At 41.2% G+C, this 16,735-nt stretch overlaps 1 protein-coding gene across 16 annotated transcripts in view; it reads left to right on the top strand.

The window, feature by feature from the left end:
• PPARG (peroxisome proliferator activated receptor gamma) overlaps positions 1–16,735 on the top strand; it is a 189,552-nt gene that overhangs the window by 157,580 nt on the left and 15,237 nt on the right. For 15 of the 16 annotated variants that reach the window (XM_055259414.2, XM_055259413.2, XM_055259410.1 and 12 more), the window contains 2 exons: positions 2,316–2,515; positions 13,717–14,167. In XM_055259414.2, the coding sequence (XP_055115389.1) occupies positions 2,316–2,515; positions 13,717–14,167 (651 nt within the window). The remainder of the gene's footprint in view (positions 1–2,315; positions 2,516–13,716; positions 14,168–16,735) is intronic. The other variant, XM_055259421.1, reaches the window with a different exon arrangement.

The raw sequence follows: 16,735 nt of genomic DNA, 5'->3' as shown, positions 1-16,735 counted from the left end.
GTTTCCCAGGCTGCTTTCAAATTCCTGGCCTCAGGCAATCCTTTCACTTTGGCCTCCCAAAGTGCTGAGATTACAGGTGTGAGCCACCACACCAGCCCATATTATTTTTTGTTGGTTCTTTTTTCCAAATATATTCAATCCACAGCTGGTTGAATCTGCACATGTGGAACCTGCGGGTATGGAGGGCCAACCGCATAAGGAATTATATCTGAGCAAAGTGGTCAGGAGGTCACAGAGGATTTTGAAGGAATATGCTATCTGGGGTTTTCTTTCCATTGTATTTCAAAATACATCAGACAAGGACTTAATATGTGCCAGAAATTGTACTAAGTGCTGAGGATGCAATAATGAACAAGATTCCTGCCTTTGTGGAGATTATATGGCAAGGGAGGAAAGAAAACATTATAGATTAATTCCTGTGATCAGTGCTGTGAGATGAGGTCATATCCTGAGGGACCCAGACAAGCCTAGCGCCAGGGGCTGGGGTCACCAGTAGATAAAAATATGAACAACCATACCCCAGCCCCATGGAACAACACAGAAAGAAAATGGGGAAGAGTGAGTAGGGAAACAGGATTTTTGACCAAAAACTCCGAGTTTAAAGGTTTCTATATGAAGAGGCCATATACCAAGGATATATGCACTAAAAGTATCTAAATATAAGCTAATTCAATTTAAAGGAATCCCAACTGAGAGGTAAGATTTTCTTCCCCTCTAACTCCCAAGTCTGGTCTCTAAGGAGGCCCCTACAAAACAATAGTTGTATTAGTCAGCAATAAAATTTATTTAGGGTCAATGGAAATGAATTTATGAATTTGAGACTCAAGGGTACGTGTCAGTTTTTTCTTGGGAAAATCCAAGGTAATATTCACAGAGTGCTCAGATGGGAAAGTTATCATGTGCTGTCATGTCTCATGGTAGAAATGCTACCCTTAGCATTATAACATATAAAAGAACTATCTCTGGCTGGGTGCAGTGGCTCATGCCTGTAACCCCAACACTTTGGGAGGCTGAGGTGGGTGAATCACTTGAGGTCAGGAGTTTGAGACCCGCCTGGACAACATGGTAAAATCCTGTCTCTACTAAAAATACAAAACTGAGCCAGGCATGGTGGCCCACCCCTTGTAATCCCAGCTACTCAGGAGGCTGAGGCAGGAGAATCGCTTGAACCCAGGAGGTGGAGGTTGCAGTGAGCTGGAATTGTGCCACTGCACTCCAGCCTGGGCGACAGAGCAAGACTCCATCTCAAAATATAAAATAAAATAAAATAAAAATCTCTTTGTTCTGGGATTCAGCAGAGACAGAGTCTTGCTAGAGATATAAACAAATATGACAGTCTCTGTGCTCGAGGAGCATATAGTCTAGTGAAGCTGATCACCATAAAAACACATGGCTGTGATACCACATCGTGAGTGTAAGAACAGAGCTATGTATGCATGAGGGAAAGTGGACATGATGGCCAGGTACCCTTATTATGGGAAACACAGAACCCAAAGTGTGCTCCCAAAGGAACATGATTCAAAATAATATTTTGCTGAACATATTGGTAAGAAGGAAAGAAAACATATCTGAGTTGAAAAGTTACAGTTTATTTTTTCCCCAAACTAGTCCCCACTAACCCCTCTTACATTTTCCTTGTTGCTTTTCTTTCTTTCATACTTCCTCACCCTACAGGCAGCCAGTTTGTCTTTCTGACAAACATCATTAAGTGGTAACTCTGGAGAGTCGGGAGATAACTATGGCTTCTCTCCACTACGTGTAAAAGTGCTCTCTGGACTAGTAAGATGTGATAAAGTACCATCCATATTTCTTTCTAACAGAGACAAACAGATCTTACAGACTCCCCGAGAACAAAGCCTATGTCTGTACAACTTTGAATTCTGCACAGTTTCGTATTTTAATTCGTGAAACGTGTTGATCCTTCTAAGTGCCTGACCTTAGGTCAAGTGCTGGGGATACAAAGAAGGTGACCTTTGAATTGGGTCTTGAGGGATGAATAGGAGTTGGTTCTCAATTATTTCACGTTTAAGTCGACATACTTTCCTCCCTTTGCTAAACTCGTGAATTCTTTCACTTTCTCAGCAGGATTATGCATTAACTTTTAAAAATGAAAGTGAACAGTTTAATTTTTACTGATGGTCTGTGCTACTTTTGTGAAATAAAAACATGAGCAAAGTGGTAGACAGAAACCAGAACTCGAGAGCAGTGGAGGAGGAGGGCTTCTACTGTGTGGGAACGAGGGCTGGGAGAGCACAGTGTGTGTTCAGAGCAGTAGTAATCCAATGATTCATCCTGTCATTCCTCTTCCTCTATAGCCATCAGGTTTGGGCGGATGCCACAGGCCGAGAAGGAGAAGCTGTTGGCGGAGATCTCCAGTGATATCGACCAGCTGAACCCAGAGTCCGCTGACCTCCGGGCCCTGGCAAAACATTTGTATGACTCATACATAAAGTCCTTCCCGCTGACCAAAGCAAAGGCGAGGGCGATCTTGACAGGAAAGACAACAGACAAATCAGTTAGTTCTCTTCTGCTGTCTTCATTGGGGGAGGCGGGGAGTTGTTTTGGGTTTTTGTTTCTTTGAGTAAATGGTTTACTGCACTACAAATGCACATGCAGAATATTGTTCAACTGTTGGCTGTTAACATATTGCAGGCTGAGTCTGAAACGCAGGAAGTGTTTTCAGATAGCATAAGTCAACATTATTTTGAAGAGGGAGAAAAGTCCATGAAGTCTTTGAGAATAGTGTAAGAATGTATTGGTCATCCTAACTTTAATGAATGAACTTAAGCCCCCTCAGCCTATCACCCTCTTTTAGGATCCATCTCCTTTCTTGGCATCAAAATAACTGGCCACAGCAATACTCATTCAAGCAGCCTTGCTTTCTTCTGGGAAGAACCCAACCTAGGTTTAGAAAAGGTATTGAATCCCACTATTTCACCTTTCAGGAGAACTACCAGAGTTACCTCTTTTTTTTTTTTTTTTTTTTTTTGAGATGTCGTCTCACTTTGTCGCCCAGGCTGGAGTGCAGTGGCACAATCTCGGCTCACCGCAACCTCCCCCTCCCAGGTTAAAGCGATTATCATGCCTCAGCATCCCGAGTAGCTGGGATTACAGGCGTGCACCACCATGCCCGGCTAATTTTTGTATTTTTAGTAGAGATGGGGTTTCACTATGTTGATCAGGCTCGTCTAGAGTTACCTCTTATGAAGTTCAACATGAGGCATAAAAATAGATTCTAGATATTATGTTACCTTTCTTTCCTTGTAGCATTCTTGATTATTCTGGGGCAACTAGAAGCTCTATCCTTTTATTACATATGTGAATTTTATCTTCTGCAAGGCTCTGAGCTGCCTGGGCCACTCCAGTGGACTCTCCAACATCTGTTCACTCACTGAGCAGCACTGTTTAGAAAACGCAGAATGGGTTGTAATTGTTACTGAGTTAGGTTTTCCAAGCAGCAGAGCTCTTCCCTGACTGGAAACTGAGAAAACAACATGGAATTATAGAATAAAATTGTACCTGAATTATAATCCCAATTCTGCCATCAGCTTGGATGACCTGGATCATGTCTCTGTACCTCAGTTTTTTTGTTGTTGTTTTTCTGAGACAGAGTCTTGCTCTGTTGCCAGGCTGGAATGCAATGGTGTGATCTCGGCTCACTGCAACCTCTGCCTCCCTGGTTCAAGCAATTCTCCTGCCTCAGCCTCCCGAGTAGCTGGGACTACAGGCGCATGCCACCACGCCCAGCTAATTTTTTTGTATTTTTAGTAGAGATGGGTTTTCACCATGTTGGCCAGGATGGTCTTGATCTCCTGACCTCGTGATCTGCCCGCCTCTGCCTCCCAAAGTGCTGGGATTACAGGCATGAGCCACCGCGCCCGGCTTTGTAGCTCAGTTTTTAATGACAGGGTTTGGCTTTGATTCTGATGTCTGCACAACGCTCCTAGGGCTGTAAGAACTGCAGAACACACTGAGAAGACACCGTCCCAGCCATGGAAAGCCCTTCTATGCAGTCATTTATTTTCACATGAACACCTCCCAGAGAGCTATGCAATTACTTGATAGATATGTGTAACTTTTCCCCTATTCAGATATATTGTTGGGAAAATCTCATTAACCTTTCATGTATTTTGATGATTATCTCAAGATGGTAGTTCTTCTGTTTAGCTAAACCATTTAGTAAGAGTAGAATCAGTTAATAGAAAAAGGAAACTTACGGCATAAAGCCATACGGTAATAAGGACAATGAGTTTTCTGATTTGAAAATAGGTCTTTGATACCTCAACAGTAATATACCTGGATTCAATTCTTTACAGTATAAAAAAAAACCTTGCACATTTATTAGGTTCGCGCCACATGCACCTGACTACTGCTATTATTATCCTCTTTATTTTAGAGATGAGGAAAATAAAGTCCAGAGAGGTTAAACATTTTGCCCTAAGACCCCACAGCAAGTGTGTAGAAGACCTGGGACTATAATGCAGGTTTTCTGGCGTCTAGTTCAGAGCATTCGTAGCATGCTAGCCCCTCAGTAGCACAGTACTTTAGGAAGCTAGTCTTTCCCACTTGCTGGTAGTGAGCCAGGGAGACATAATACGCTAAGAAAGCTTCACTCTGAGAAAACTTTCTATGATTGTTTTTTCTCAATTTTTAGAACAGTAGGAATTCTTTACCTCATCTGCTATCCCAACATATTCACAACTGGAAAATTTTTGTGCTGTTTCAGTTCTTTACAAATTACAAAAGTCCTTGACTAGGACTGCTGGCTTTTACATGCACAGGACTGCACAACACTGGTGATCATAAAGCTCATTCGTACAATGAGAAAATTGGCCATAGCAAATCAAAAATAAATGAAGACCTCTGCATAGCTGATTGGACTACAGAAAATAAACCATTCATATCCAGGAAGAAAAAATTAAAAGGATTGCTGAAAAGGAAAGAGCCCTAAAGCAAACTATCTACAGTTTTGGTTAGTTTTCTTTTCTTTTATTTTCTTTTTTTTTTTTGAGGTGGAGTCTTGCTCTGTTGCCCAGGTGGGAGTGTCTTGTTATATTGGCCAGGCTGGCCTTGAACTCTGGGCTCAAGCAGTCCTCCCACCTCAGCCTCCCAAAGAGCTGGTATTACAGGTGTGAGCCACCAGCCATGGTTAGTTTTCATCAACTGCTTTCTCACCTTTTCATCCTCCAATTCATACCTGCAATCCTTATTAGAAATCCTGTCAACGTAATAGTACCAGAAAGTCAGGCAAAAGACTGAAAAAAAAAAAAAGCCTCAGTGGTCAAGAACCTAAAATTACACTACTGGTGTCCAACGTGCTCTTATCTATGTTACTGGAGGACACCCTCAAGATACCTCACTCCAGTTGACTCCTTGGCTCTAAATCTTTGAGTTAAAAAATAAGGCGGTTCTTTATGGAATAAACAGGTATTAAGTTATTTAAAGGAGAGGGCTGCAAAATGCTTGATTATGGGCTTTTCAAGTTCAGAGGCCAAGCGTTTGTCATTTTCTTCCAGTAACTAGGACTGTGTCTTGCCCCTAATAGTTACTCAGACTATATTTGCCTAATTGAATTAAACACGGTTGCCTGTGCCCTTTGAAATTCCAGACTTTCAACAGAGGGCCTCTAGCCCAATATTTGCTTACCAAACTGGACATCATTGATGATCTGGATTCAGGCAGGGTCTGGAAAAAGAGAGACTGGGCCAAATTAAAATAATCCATTCACTGATGACACAAAACTAAACTACAATTGTTTGGCACCCTCTCTTCTCCTTATCTTGCAAAATCAAATTAAGCACTAGTGGAAAGAAACGGTTCAGAGAGGAATATGGGAAAGAAAAAAAAACCAAAATGTGATTTCCAACGAGACTAGAGATTTGTTCTTTATCTACATGGTCATGTTATTCATTTGATAGCATCTATCTCAGGGGTATTATGTTATCTCTTGGCCAGGACTCATGAAAGTTAAGATTTGCATTGATAGGAAAAGTTTTGCAGAAATGTGGACTCTTGAGAGGGTGGGAGGTATATAAAAGTGGCTATGGCTATGCAGCAGAGCAATTTGCATTTCTTATACACCCTGCTTGAGACTGATGTCATTAGTGTTGGTTAGGCCAAGGCTAGGGGAGGCTACTCAGAATAGTGGGTGACCAATTACCCAGAACCTTTGGAAAAGGAAATGACTTGATTGAAGAGGCCATTCTTTAAATGTATCTTACTGCTTAATTTCACCAGTGCCTATTGTAGAATGCACGCTGCCCACTCAGCATTTGCCTCTAGGCAGACCAAGACTCCTTCCCCTCCGCAACTAAACTTCCTTCTCCTGTATCTTATTCCCTAGGGCCACTTGCACCTTTCAAAATGGATAAATTAAATTCCCCTGCTCCCCTTCTACCAATTTTAACATCATATCCTTGGTGTATAATGCCCTACTTTTCATTGTTTTGCCTAAATAAGAGTATGCTTGGGAATTTTAGGCTTAGGGCCGGGAAAAGATGGGATATGGAATCGTCAGCTGTAGATTGCCGGACAAGAAATTTTAGGAGCAATAGACCTTTTAACCACCCTCAATAGGATGGAACTGACTGTCCCCACAACCTATTTCCCTTTCAGTGGCTTGTTCCAGCCAAGGCCCCTTATTTAAGAGATCTTTCTGCACTCTGAAAACCATGCATATGCCAGAACTAGGTGCTCTGTTTCATGAAGGCAGTTTGATAACTGAATGGACTTTGGAAGTGCCCAGTGTTTGACTATTACCCTGGTGCGATGATCACACTGGGTGTATCATTGTCACATGATCCCATGTTTGTTGATGAGAATAAACAGTGGTTTTCAAAAACCATTTTCAGTGCCATGGTTTGTCATAAAACAATAAATAGAAAAACGCTTGATGTGCCTGCCAACTTTTCACCCCCTATCTAAGAGATGGCAAAGCTCTGGCTGCACTCTATCTGCAAATAAGGAATAAAACTTTTTATTTGTGCTATATTGGACTTTGGGTTCCAAAGCATCACATTGTTTATGGTAGCTACATGTCGAGTCACTGTTTTTATAATTATAAGAGCAAACTGGTGCCATTGGAAAAAATGGTCTTTCTAAATAGTGTGTGAAATATGAAACTAGTGAAGAATAAAATCAATATGGAAATGTAAACTTCTATGAAAACATTTCCTTACTTAAATTTTCCCAAAATTTAAGTTTGTGCATTCTGAAATTTACAATGGCCATCAAACCCAGTGACTCAAAGCTATTGGAAAGATATCTGTCCTTTTAAATCCTACACTTACAGCTAAACAACATATGGGCTCTTTTCCCTCTATCTCTGGAAAAGCCCGACTGAGCTGGAATTTGCTCCCCAAAGGAAAGACATCGGGCAGAATCCTCAGAGAAAGGGGCTTAGGGACCCCAGTAGAAATAAAATCAGGATAGTAGTGCCAATTCATTTCTGGGGCTGCTGGAGAAGTTAGGCTTCTGGGATCATTCATCCATGTATCAATAATAATAAATTCGTCTATTGCCAGGACTGTCAGGAATAGCTAATGATGTAAAAGATCTGAACCAGTGTGTTCTTTCAGAGAATAAGTTAAAAATAATATTTTATAGAGTTGAAAAGCACTTGGATTTTTTTTTTCCAATGGCTGGACTCAGTTGGCCAATACCCTTGTTTGCCCGCTGAGTAACTCTTTGGCTGGCAATTGATTTTTTTAAGAGCTGTGGTTGTGTGCTAGTTCATTAGAGTGTGAATAAATCTTCATATTAAGTTTTCATTTGTTTGTCTTAAATCGCTAAACCCTGCAGGAAAGCAGAATATCTTTGACAGCTTTCAAACTTCACTTCTATCACACACAGCACTCCACCAGCACCTCTAGGAAACAGTGGTTCAAAAGGCACTGCCCCAAGACCCCAGCATGTAAGAGCGTTAGTTTAAAATCTCCAGTTCATCCTAGAGTAGTCATTTTAAAAGGAAAAAAAGAAGTGGGGAAGTCCTATAGAAAGCAATGGAAAGGAAAAAGTTCTCAACCCAGAATCGGGGCTTAGGTTCTAGTTCTCGGTTTGCTATAAATGGCACTTTGACTTTGGAATGTCTCTGGCTTCCGTTTATTCATTAGTCAGAGAATGATGGGGCAGATTACTTCTGAAGACCCCTTATGTCCTCTAAATCTCATGGTTCTCAACAAGAGGGAAACAGGAACAACAGGGGCAGAAACCAACAAGAGGCTGAGGAAACCAAACCAAAGAGTTTTGGATTGTAGCTAACTGAGGAGAACCATGTGTGTCAAAGGTGATGAAAGTCAGATGTATAAAAAGGAAGAAGGAAACAAAATGAAAACGATGAGCCCTAAGAATTCAGTGTTTTTCCCTGGTAAAACTAAGAACATCAGGAAAGCCACACTCGATGAGGCCCACATTTTTCCAAGCCAGTTTTTACACTTGTTATCTCAAGTGATTGTTTGAGAGAGGGTAGAAGGGTTGACTACACTCACTCAATCTGCCAAATTAGAAAAGTCACCCAGAATACCCTATGCTTTTTGAGTGATTTTGATCTTTATCTCCCTTAGCTTGCTATTTTGTTATTCAAAAGGAGTGTAAACTTAGAGCATTCATGTATAATACCTTTCATAACTCATGTTAAAATGCTGATGTTATTGGATTTCTCATTAACACTACTGTTCTATTTCTCCATTCAAAAAAGTAAAAAAAAATTAATTACTCTATTTTCATCATTAATCCCATTTACTCCATTGTCTTTGTATTCTACATAGGAAGCATGCCATAGATCTATAATTGAATTTACTCATCTATATAAAACAGTACTTTTAATCCCATCCTGAAAATCAAAATATATTTTTGAGAATCAAAATATGTCAAAATTGAAAATCAAAATGTGTCAAAATATTGAAAATTGAAATATATCAAAATTAATTATATTTGATGTATCCCTCAAAAAATTGATTTCTCCTTACAGAAATCGTTTTGCTTTCCTGGAAAAACACTGGGTTCAAGTGCAGCTTTCTTCATTCCATTCTGGTCTGTCCAGTATATGAAAAGCACAAGCACACAATGACCAGTGACAGATTCACCATGAAGCTAATGAAGCTTCATGGGGCCCTTCCGTTGTGCAGAGCTCCTTCCAGTGCTTGGGGAAGGGCCCAAGCAATTTTATTCTCATAATTCGTAATATTTTCCTTAGAGAGGCCCCACTACTGTGTATATTTTATGCCCCACAAAACCTGAATTCACCCCATCATTTCCCAGTTGTAATTAAGCTTTCTTTCCTGTTAAGGAGGGACGCTTACCCAGCCCTTTGATGTAGGGTCTGAAGATAAATACACTGTTAGCCCCAAACTAGAAGTGTAAAATCATTAAGACAAAATTTGAGAATGATACGGCTCCTATAATGGCAATCTTTGGGTGATACTGTCCAAGCTGATGGAAAGTGTAAGGACTCCACTTTGCTTTGTAAAAAATACAAAAACACAGCCATGGAAGTGCAGTACATTTTGTATGGAACATTGTACCACATTGTACCAAATGTCATGTTAAATTAATGATTCAAGATAAAATGCAGACCAAATTTGACCAGGGTTTTAAGAGGTTCTCTCTCCATAAAGCAGGCTGGCCACGATCTTCTCACTAGGTTTGAGGGTAAGGAGGTCCCCTGTGAAATATGAAAAGTGAACTGTCTGCTATCTAAGAATTGGTGAATTGGTTGCAAAGAAAGGCAGACCACGCCCACCCAGGGATCACTCTTGCAGTTTGACAGATCTACCTGGAGGCTGTAAGAATCTATGCAGCCTTCAGAAATGCAGTGAAAACAGTATAATCAGATATGACTAGTGAAAAAAAAAATGACTAGTGTCATTTGCATGTCAACACCCAGAATTCTCTGTCAATTTACCTCTTCTTTAGAAGGCAGAAAGGATTGAAAAAGCTGAAATGGGGCCGGGCACGGTGGCTCATGCCTGTAATCGCATCACTTTGTGAGGCAGAGGTGAGTGGATCACCTGAGGCCGGGAGTTCAAGACCAGCCTATCCAACATGGTGAAACCCCATCTCTACTAAAAAAAAAAAAAAAAAAAAATAGCCGGGCGTGGTGGTGGGTGCCTATAATCCCAGCTACTCTGGAGGCTGAGGAGAATCGCTTGAACCCGGGAGGTGAAGGTTGCAGTGAGCCTAGATCATGCCATTGCACTCCAGCCTGGGCAACAGGAGCAAAACTCCATCTCAAAAAAAAAAAAAAAACTGAAATGGTTTGGCATGATGATGGGGTGCTGATTCCTTTCTCTGTCCTTGAGTACTTACTGCCAGGAAATCCTGACCAACATCAATTGCCAAGGGGTTAAAGTCACATTGTTGTTAAATTGGGAGAGAAAATTAGCAGGATTCTGTGCCCTCTGTTCAACTATTACAGAGTTTCGAAAACAGGAACCTGGAGCTTTATATGAGGGGACAGGGGAAGTAAAGGGGAAGAGTGACAAGGGTGATTTATCAGGGCATAGTTCCAGATAAATCACTTACATGGAGGTGAAAGAATTTCATGCATATGTTCTGTGCCAAGAAGCCAAATGGTTGAGCAGAAGCTCATCTGAAAGTTGAAGTGGGCAGTTCTGGGTACAGTCTTTCCACGTGTGAAAAGGTGATGATTTTATATTCATGTTATTTGTACTCCTGCATGTGCAGTTGGTCTTTTCAGGCATCCAGACCATCATTTCTCATGACATTAAAGAAAGTCAATAAAGGCTAGTTGTGGTGGCTTACACCTGTAATCCTAGCATGCACTTACGGAGGCCAAAGCAGGACGATCGCTTGAGCCCGGGAGTTAAAGACCAGCCCGGGCAACATAGCAAGACCTCATCTCAAAAAATGAAATAATTTTTTTTTAGAAAAAGAAAGTCAATATTTCATTAATATAAATTGTAATACACTATAAAATGCCTGGAGGACAAGAAACACGTTTTCTCTAGGTTCTGTGGAAGCATCATTATCCATTCAAATTTTTCTCATAATTAGAACCTGACGTTCTGGAAAAATACAGTAAATTTTCATTGATGTTACTTGCTCTGTCCCCCTTGTATTCCTCTCATTAATAATATTAATCCTGAAAATAAAAAAAAGAAAAAGGAAAAAAACCACCCAAGCAAAATGTTTAAGACATACGGTTAGGCCGGGCGCGGTGGCTCACGCTTGTAATCCCAGCACTTTGGGAGGCCGAGGCGGGCGGATCACGAGGTCAGGAGATCGAGACCACAGTGAAACCCCGTCTCTACTAAAAATACAAAAAAATTAGCCGGGCATGGTGGCGGGCGCCTGTAGTCCCAGCTACTCGGAGAGGCTGAGGCAGGAGAATGGCGTGAACCCGGGAGGCGGAGCTTGCAGTGAGCCGAGATCGGGCCACTGCACTCCAGCCTGGGTGATAGAGCAAGACTCCGTCTCAAAAAAAAAAAAAAAAAAAAGACATACGGTAAGGACAGTTTGGTCCCAATTTCCTTGAAAAATTAGAGCCACCAAGTAAACCTGTTTGGGGGTCCTCACATCTGTCCTCTTTTGGAGTTTGCTAAGTAGTACAGTTGAAGTGAATTTTTTGGTAACAAAAGTAAAAACTTCCAGAATAACTCCAGTAAAGGGTGTTGATGTGACGTAGAAGTTTGGAAATATATTTAACATCTGAGAGTCCTTAATGTTGGTGTTATTTCCTCCACTTCAGAACAAACTTAATCTTTTGATGAAAATCATAGAGTTCCATAGATATGAATAGAATCTCCAACCAGTGCCTCTTGAAGCCGGCTGCCACGGCCACTCATGCACCTTCTCTCTGCCCTTTCAGGAGAGAATTCTCAGCATCTCTGCTCAAAACAGTCTTTACTTTTAGTCCATCAGAGACTTCATGTTTGTCGTGCATGCACACTCACACCTCTCCACACATATGCCCACTCCCCACACACATCCTGCTTCTGAGAAATGCAACTAGAATTTCCTCTGGAGAAGAGATGGAAACCCCTGATTGAGAAATTAAAGGCCTAGGAAAGGTAAATGACTTTTCTTAAGTCACATAGCTCACCACAGAACCAAAGCTGGAACCTAGATACCGTCAGCTCTTCTTCCAGTGCTTTCAGGTATACAAGTATTTGAACAGGATTCAAGGTTTAACTCCTTATGTGTCATTCAGTGTATCCGGTGTAAGTAAAATGTTGCCCCTTAGTCAGAACAGCCTTGAGAATTTCTCAATGACTACAAACCTTGGTTAGTTCTATGCAAGGGAAGTAAGAGAGAGAGAATGTCATGACCAAACGACTTAACTTTTGAAGGCAGCCTATTGCAAACTTGAATAATTGGGGCATGTATTTTATTGATTGACCTATAAGGACAGATTTTTCTTTTTTTTTTTGAGACGGAGTCTTGCTCTGTCGCCCAGGCTGGAGTGCAGTGGCGCAATCTCTGCTCACTGCAAGCTCCGCCTCCCGGGTTCACGCCATTCTCCTGCCTCAGCCTCTCCGAGTAGCTGGGACTACAGGCGCCCGCCATCACGCCCGGCTAATTTTTTGTATTTTTAGTAGAGACCGGGTTTCACCGTGGTGTCGATCTCCTGATCTGCCCACCTCGGCCTCCCAAAGTGCTGGGATTACAAGCGTGAGCCATCACGCCCAGCCTATAAGGACAGATATTTTAAAATATAAATTCAAAACTGTATTTTTGCAGGATTCACCTATAGACCTTCTATATCTGCTCTTTATGAAATAGATGGCTTCCAGAGCATTAAAAAAAGAAATAGACATTTTCTTGGTTCAAGAGCTCTAATCTGCTTTCAGAGTGATTTTTAATAGTCAAGCATATTTTATGTGCACATAGTTTCATTTCTGATCTGAGAGGGTTTCATCTAAAACGGAAAAGTTATTACCTGTGAAGGAGAACAAAGGAAAAGGAAAAAAATATTTTAAGAAAAAAAAATTTTTTTAAACCTGTAAAGTTACTTTATGTTCAAGTGGGTATTTTCAACGCTGAGTTGCTGAAATGATTTTTTTATTGAAAGAAGGTTAAAAGTGTATTTCATTGAAAGCCAAGATAAACAGTAGATTTTGTATCATTTTAAAAATCAACAATCTGCCAGGCGTGGTGGCTCATGCCTGTAATCCCAGCCCTTTGGGAGGCCAAGGTGGACAGATCACTTGAGGCCAGGAGTTCAAGACCAGCCTGGCCAACATGGTGAAACCCCGTCTCTACTAAAAATACAAAAATCAGCTGGGTGTGGCAGTGCATGCCAGTAATCCCAGCTACCCAGGACGCTGAGGCAGGAGAATTGCTTGAACCTGGGAGGTGGAGGTTACAGTGAGCCCTGATTGTGCCACTGTAATTCAGCCTGGGCGCAGAGTGAGACTCTGTCTCAAAAACAAACAAACAAATAAATAAATAAATATAAAAATCAACAATGAAGACTCCCAGACAAAAGAAATCAGGATTCTTAGCCAGTCATAGGTAAAGTGTTATAGTGTAAATTGAAGGGAAAGAAGACCAAAATTGGTGAAATATGTTTGGTCCCAGAAGATAATTAAGATGAATAAAAGAACTTGAGAGTATTTTCTCATTGTTAAGCATCTTCAGCTTTAAAGATTTTAGTTAGCAAAGCAAGTTTACATAAACAGTTTTCTGAACTGGGATGGCATTCACTGTGAGTTAGAAATCTCCAAGTCACTCACGTTTTCCCTGTTTCATTTGCAGCCATTCGTTATCTATGACATGAATTCCTTAATGATGGGAGAAGATAAAATCAAGTTCAAACACATCACCCCCCTGCAGGAGCAGAGCAAAGAGGTGGCCATCCGCATCTTTCAAGGCTGCCAGTTTCGCTCCGTGGAGGCTGTGCAGGAGATCACAGAGTATGCCAAAAGCATTCCTGGTTTTGTAAATCTTGACTTGAACGACCAAGTAACTCTCCTCAAATATGGAGTCCATGAGATCATTTACACAATGCTGGCCTCCTTGATGAATAAAGATGGGGTTCTCATATCCGAGGGCCAAGGCTTCATGACAAGGGAGTTTCTAAAGAGCCTGCGAAAGCCTTTTGGTGACTTTATGGAGCCCAAGTTTGAGTTTGCTGTGAAGTTCAATGCACTGGAATTAGATGACAGCGACTTGGCAATATTTATTGCTGTCATTATTCTCAGTGGAGGTAAGATTTGTCTTTTGATCTTCTATGAAAGAGGGTAGGATGATGGTGGGGCGGCCAAAAAAATTTTGGATTTCCTTAGTGTTAGTCTGCGTTGTCACTTTAAGTGCCAGTGGCGTAATGACATGAATCATCACTACATGTGCAAAACACTGTACCAAGAAAGAGTATCATAGGTTTGCAGTGTGAAGGTAATAAGTAACCCAGGATCTTCTTTTTCATCCCTCAACAATATATTTTTTCCAGTCAAATGCCCTCTTCTCCTTTTTCTTTTTCTTTTCTTTTGTCTCTTTCTTTTCTTTCCAGAAAGGAAGATTAGAGGCCAATCTAATCTTTGGTTCCTGTAAGTAATGGCATGTATAACTTTGCTTAAGACAATGCTCACTTTATGTAGAGAAGGGACTACTAACAATTTCTGGTCAAATCATGCTCCTGCCCCACCATCAGTAAGATACTACTTTGAATTGCTTTCGTGATATCACGAATTAAGGAATACCTACTGACCTCCACCCACTCTCTTGTGTGGATTCCTCTGATGGCTTCCCTTAAAGTACCTTTGTGAGGTAGTTGGTTGTGATTAAGAATGCCATCTGAACCGAACACACAACATAGACATAAATTTAGTTATTTAGCAATTTGTTGTATTTTTGGCCCTGCAAGTACATGATCTGACTAACCAATTCCAAAAGCCAGATTTTCTTCTGAGTGTGACTTTTTTCTTTTTTTTTCTTTTCTTTTTTTTTTTTTTTTTTTTTTTTTTTGTGAGACAGGGCCTCACTCTCTCACCCAGACTGGAGTGCAGTTGCACAATCATAGCTCACTGTAGCTTCTAACTGCAGTTAGTAAGCTGTGATCATGCTACTTCATAAAAGTAATACGTGGCCATTTTACAGTTGGGCTCAAGTGATTCTTCTACCTCAGCCTCCCAAGTAGACAGGACTACAGGTGCACACCAACGTGCCCTGCTAATTTTTAAAATTTTTTTGTAGAGATGAGGTCTCATTATGTTGCCCAAGCTGATCTCAGATTCCTGACCTCAAGCAATCTTCTCGCCTTGGTCTCCCAAAGCGCTGGGATTATAGGCATAAGCCACCATGCTCAATCTAAACGTTAGTTTCATTAGCCTCTCATGAGTAGAAGAAAGTTTTACTTTCATCTCTCTGTATAAAAATTGTTTTTAAGTAGCAAGTTTTCCTATTGAAGTGGACTTCAGGTGAGCTTTTTGTATGTACTCTACAGTGTATCCTCTGTGAAAAACCCATCGGGGGTAGTGGTAAACTGTGTATAACTGCACAATGTATTATAAACAGCACGATCCCTGTGTTGTCTTTTGTTGTCCAGTTGAAAGGAGAATGTTTCTGAAATCAGGTGCATAGTGCAGTAGTCATAAGAATAGCAAACATTTATTTAGTACTTGCTGTGTGCCAGGCAGTGTTCTAAGCACTTCATGCATATTTATTCAATCCTCACAACAATTCAGGGAAGTAAGGACCATTTTACAAATGAGGAAACCAAAGCACTGAGAGGTTTTCTCATTTGCCCGAGGTCACGTGGCTAGCAAAAGATGGAGACAGGATGGTGAGCCAGGCATGCTGGCTCACACTCTACACTCTCTACCATCACATCATGCGGAATACCGGCCTTTAAATGCCTAGGGTGCAAATAGATCACAATATGGCATAGTTTACCTTTGGAGCTGTTAAGTCCAGGGTCAAGTCGTGATTCACTTTAAAATAACTACTTGATATTATGGGTTTTTGTTGTTGTTGTTGTTGTTGTTGTTGTTTGTTTTTGAGGTGAAGTCTCTCTCTTGTTGCCCAGGCTGGAGTGCAATGGCACGATCTCGGCTCACTGCACCCTCCACCTTCTGGGTTCAGGGGATTCTCCTGTCTCAGCCTCCCGAGTAGCTGGGATTACAGGCACATGCCACCACACTTGGCTAATTTTTATATTTTTAGTAGAGACGGGGTTTCATCATATTGGTCAGGCTGGTCTCGAACTCCTGACCTCAGATGATCCACCTGCCTCGGCCTCCCAAAGTGCTGGGATTATAAGCATGAGCCACCATGCCCAGCCGACATTATGTTTAATAGAACAAAAGTATACTATCTGGCATGGTTTAATATCTTGACCAAATCTACTTCCTAAATTAATCCCTGGCTTTCTGGTATCTTTGATTAATTCAGCCAAAAAGGATGAGATTCCAGTATATAAGAGGTTTGCCAGAAGAAAAATATTAAATTTTGAAAAACCAGGTTAGAAAAACAGTTAATATTATTTGTCTAGTATTTTATTTTACTTCATTTTATTTTATTTTATTTTTTGAGATGGAGTTTCGCTCTTTTTTTTTTGAGACAGAGTCTCGCTGTCGCACAGGCTGGAGTGCAGTGGCGCGATCTCGGCTCACTGCAGGCTCCGCCCCCACGGGGTTCACGCCATTCTCCTGCCTCAGCCTCCCGAGTAGCTGGGACTACAGGCACCCGCCACCTCGCCCGGCTAATTTTTTGTACTTTTAGTAGAGACGGGGTTTCTACCGTGTTAGCCAGGATGGTCTCGCTCTCCTGACCTCGC

Source organism: Symphalangus syndactylus, chromosome 21 (assembly GCF_028878055.3).
Source record: "Symphalangus syndactylus isolate Jambi chromosome 21, NHGRI_mSymSyn1-v2.1_pri, whole genome shotgun sequence".
NCBI lineage: Eukaryota > Metazoa > Chordata > Mammalia > Primates > Hylobatidae > Symphalangus > Symphalangus syndactylus.
This window is presented reverse-complemented; position numbering and strand designations above follow the sequence as displayed.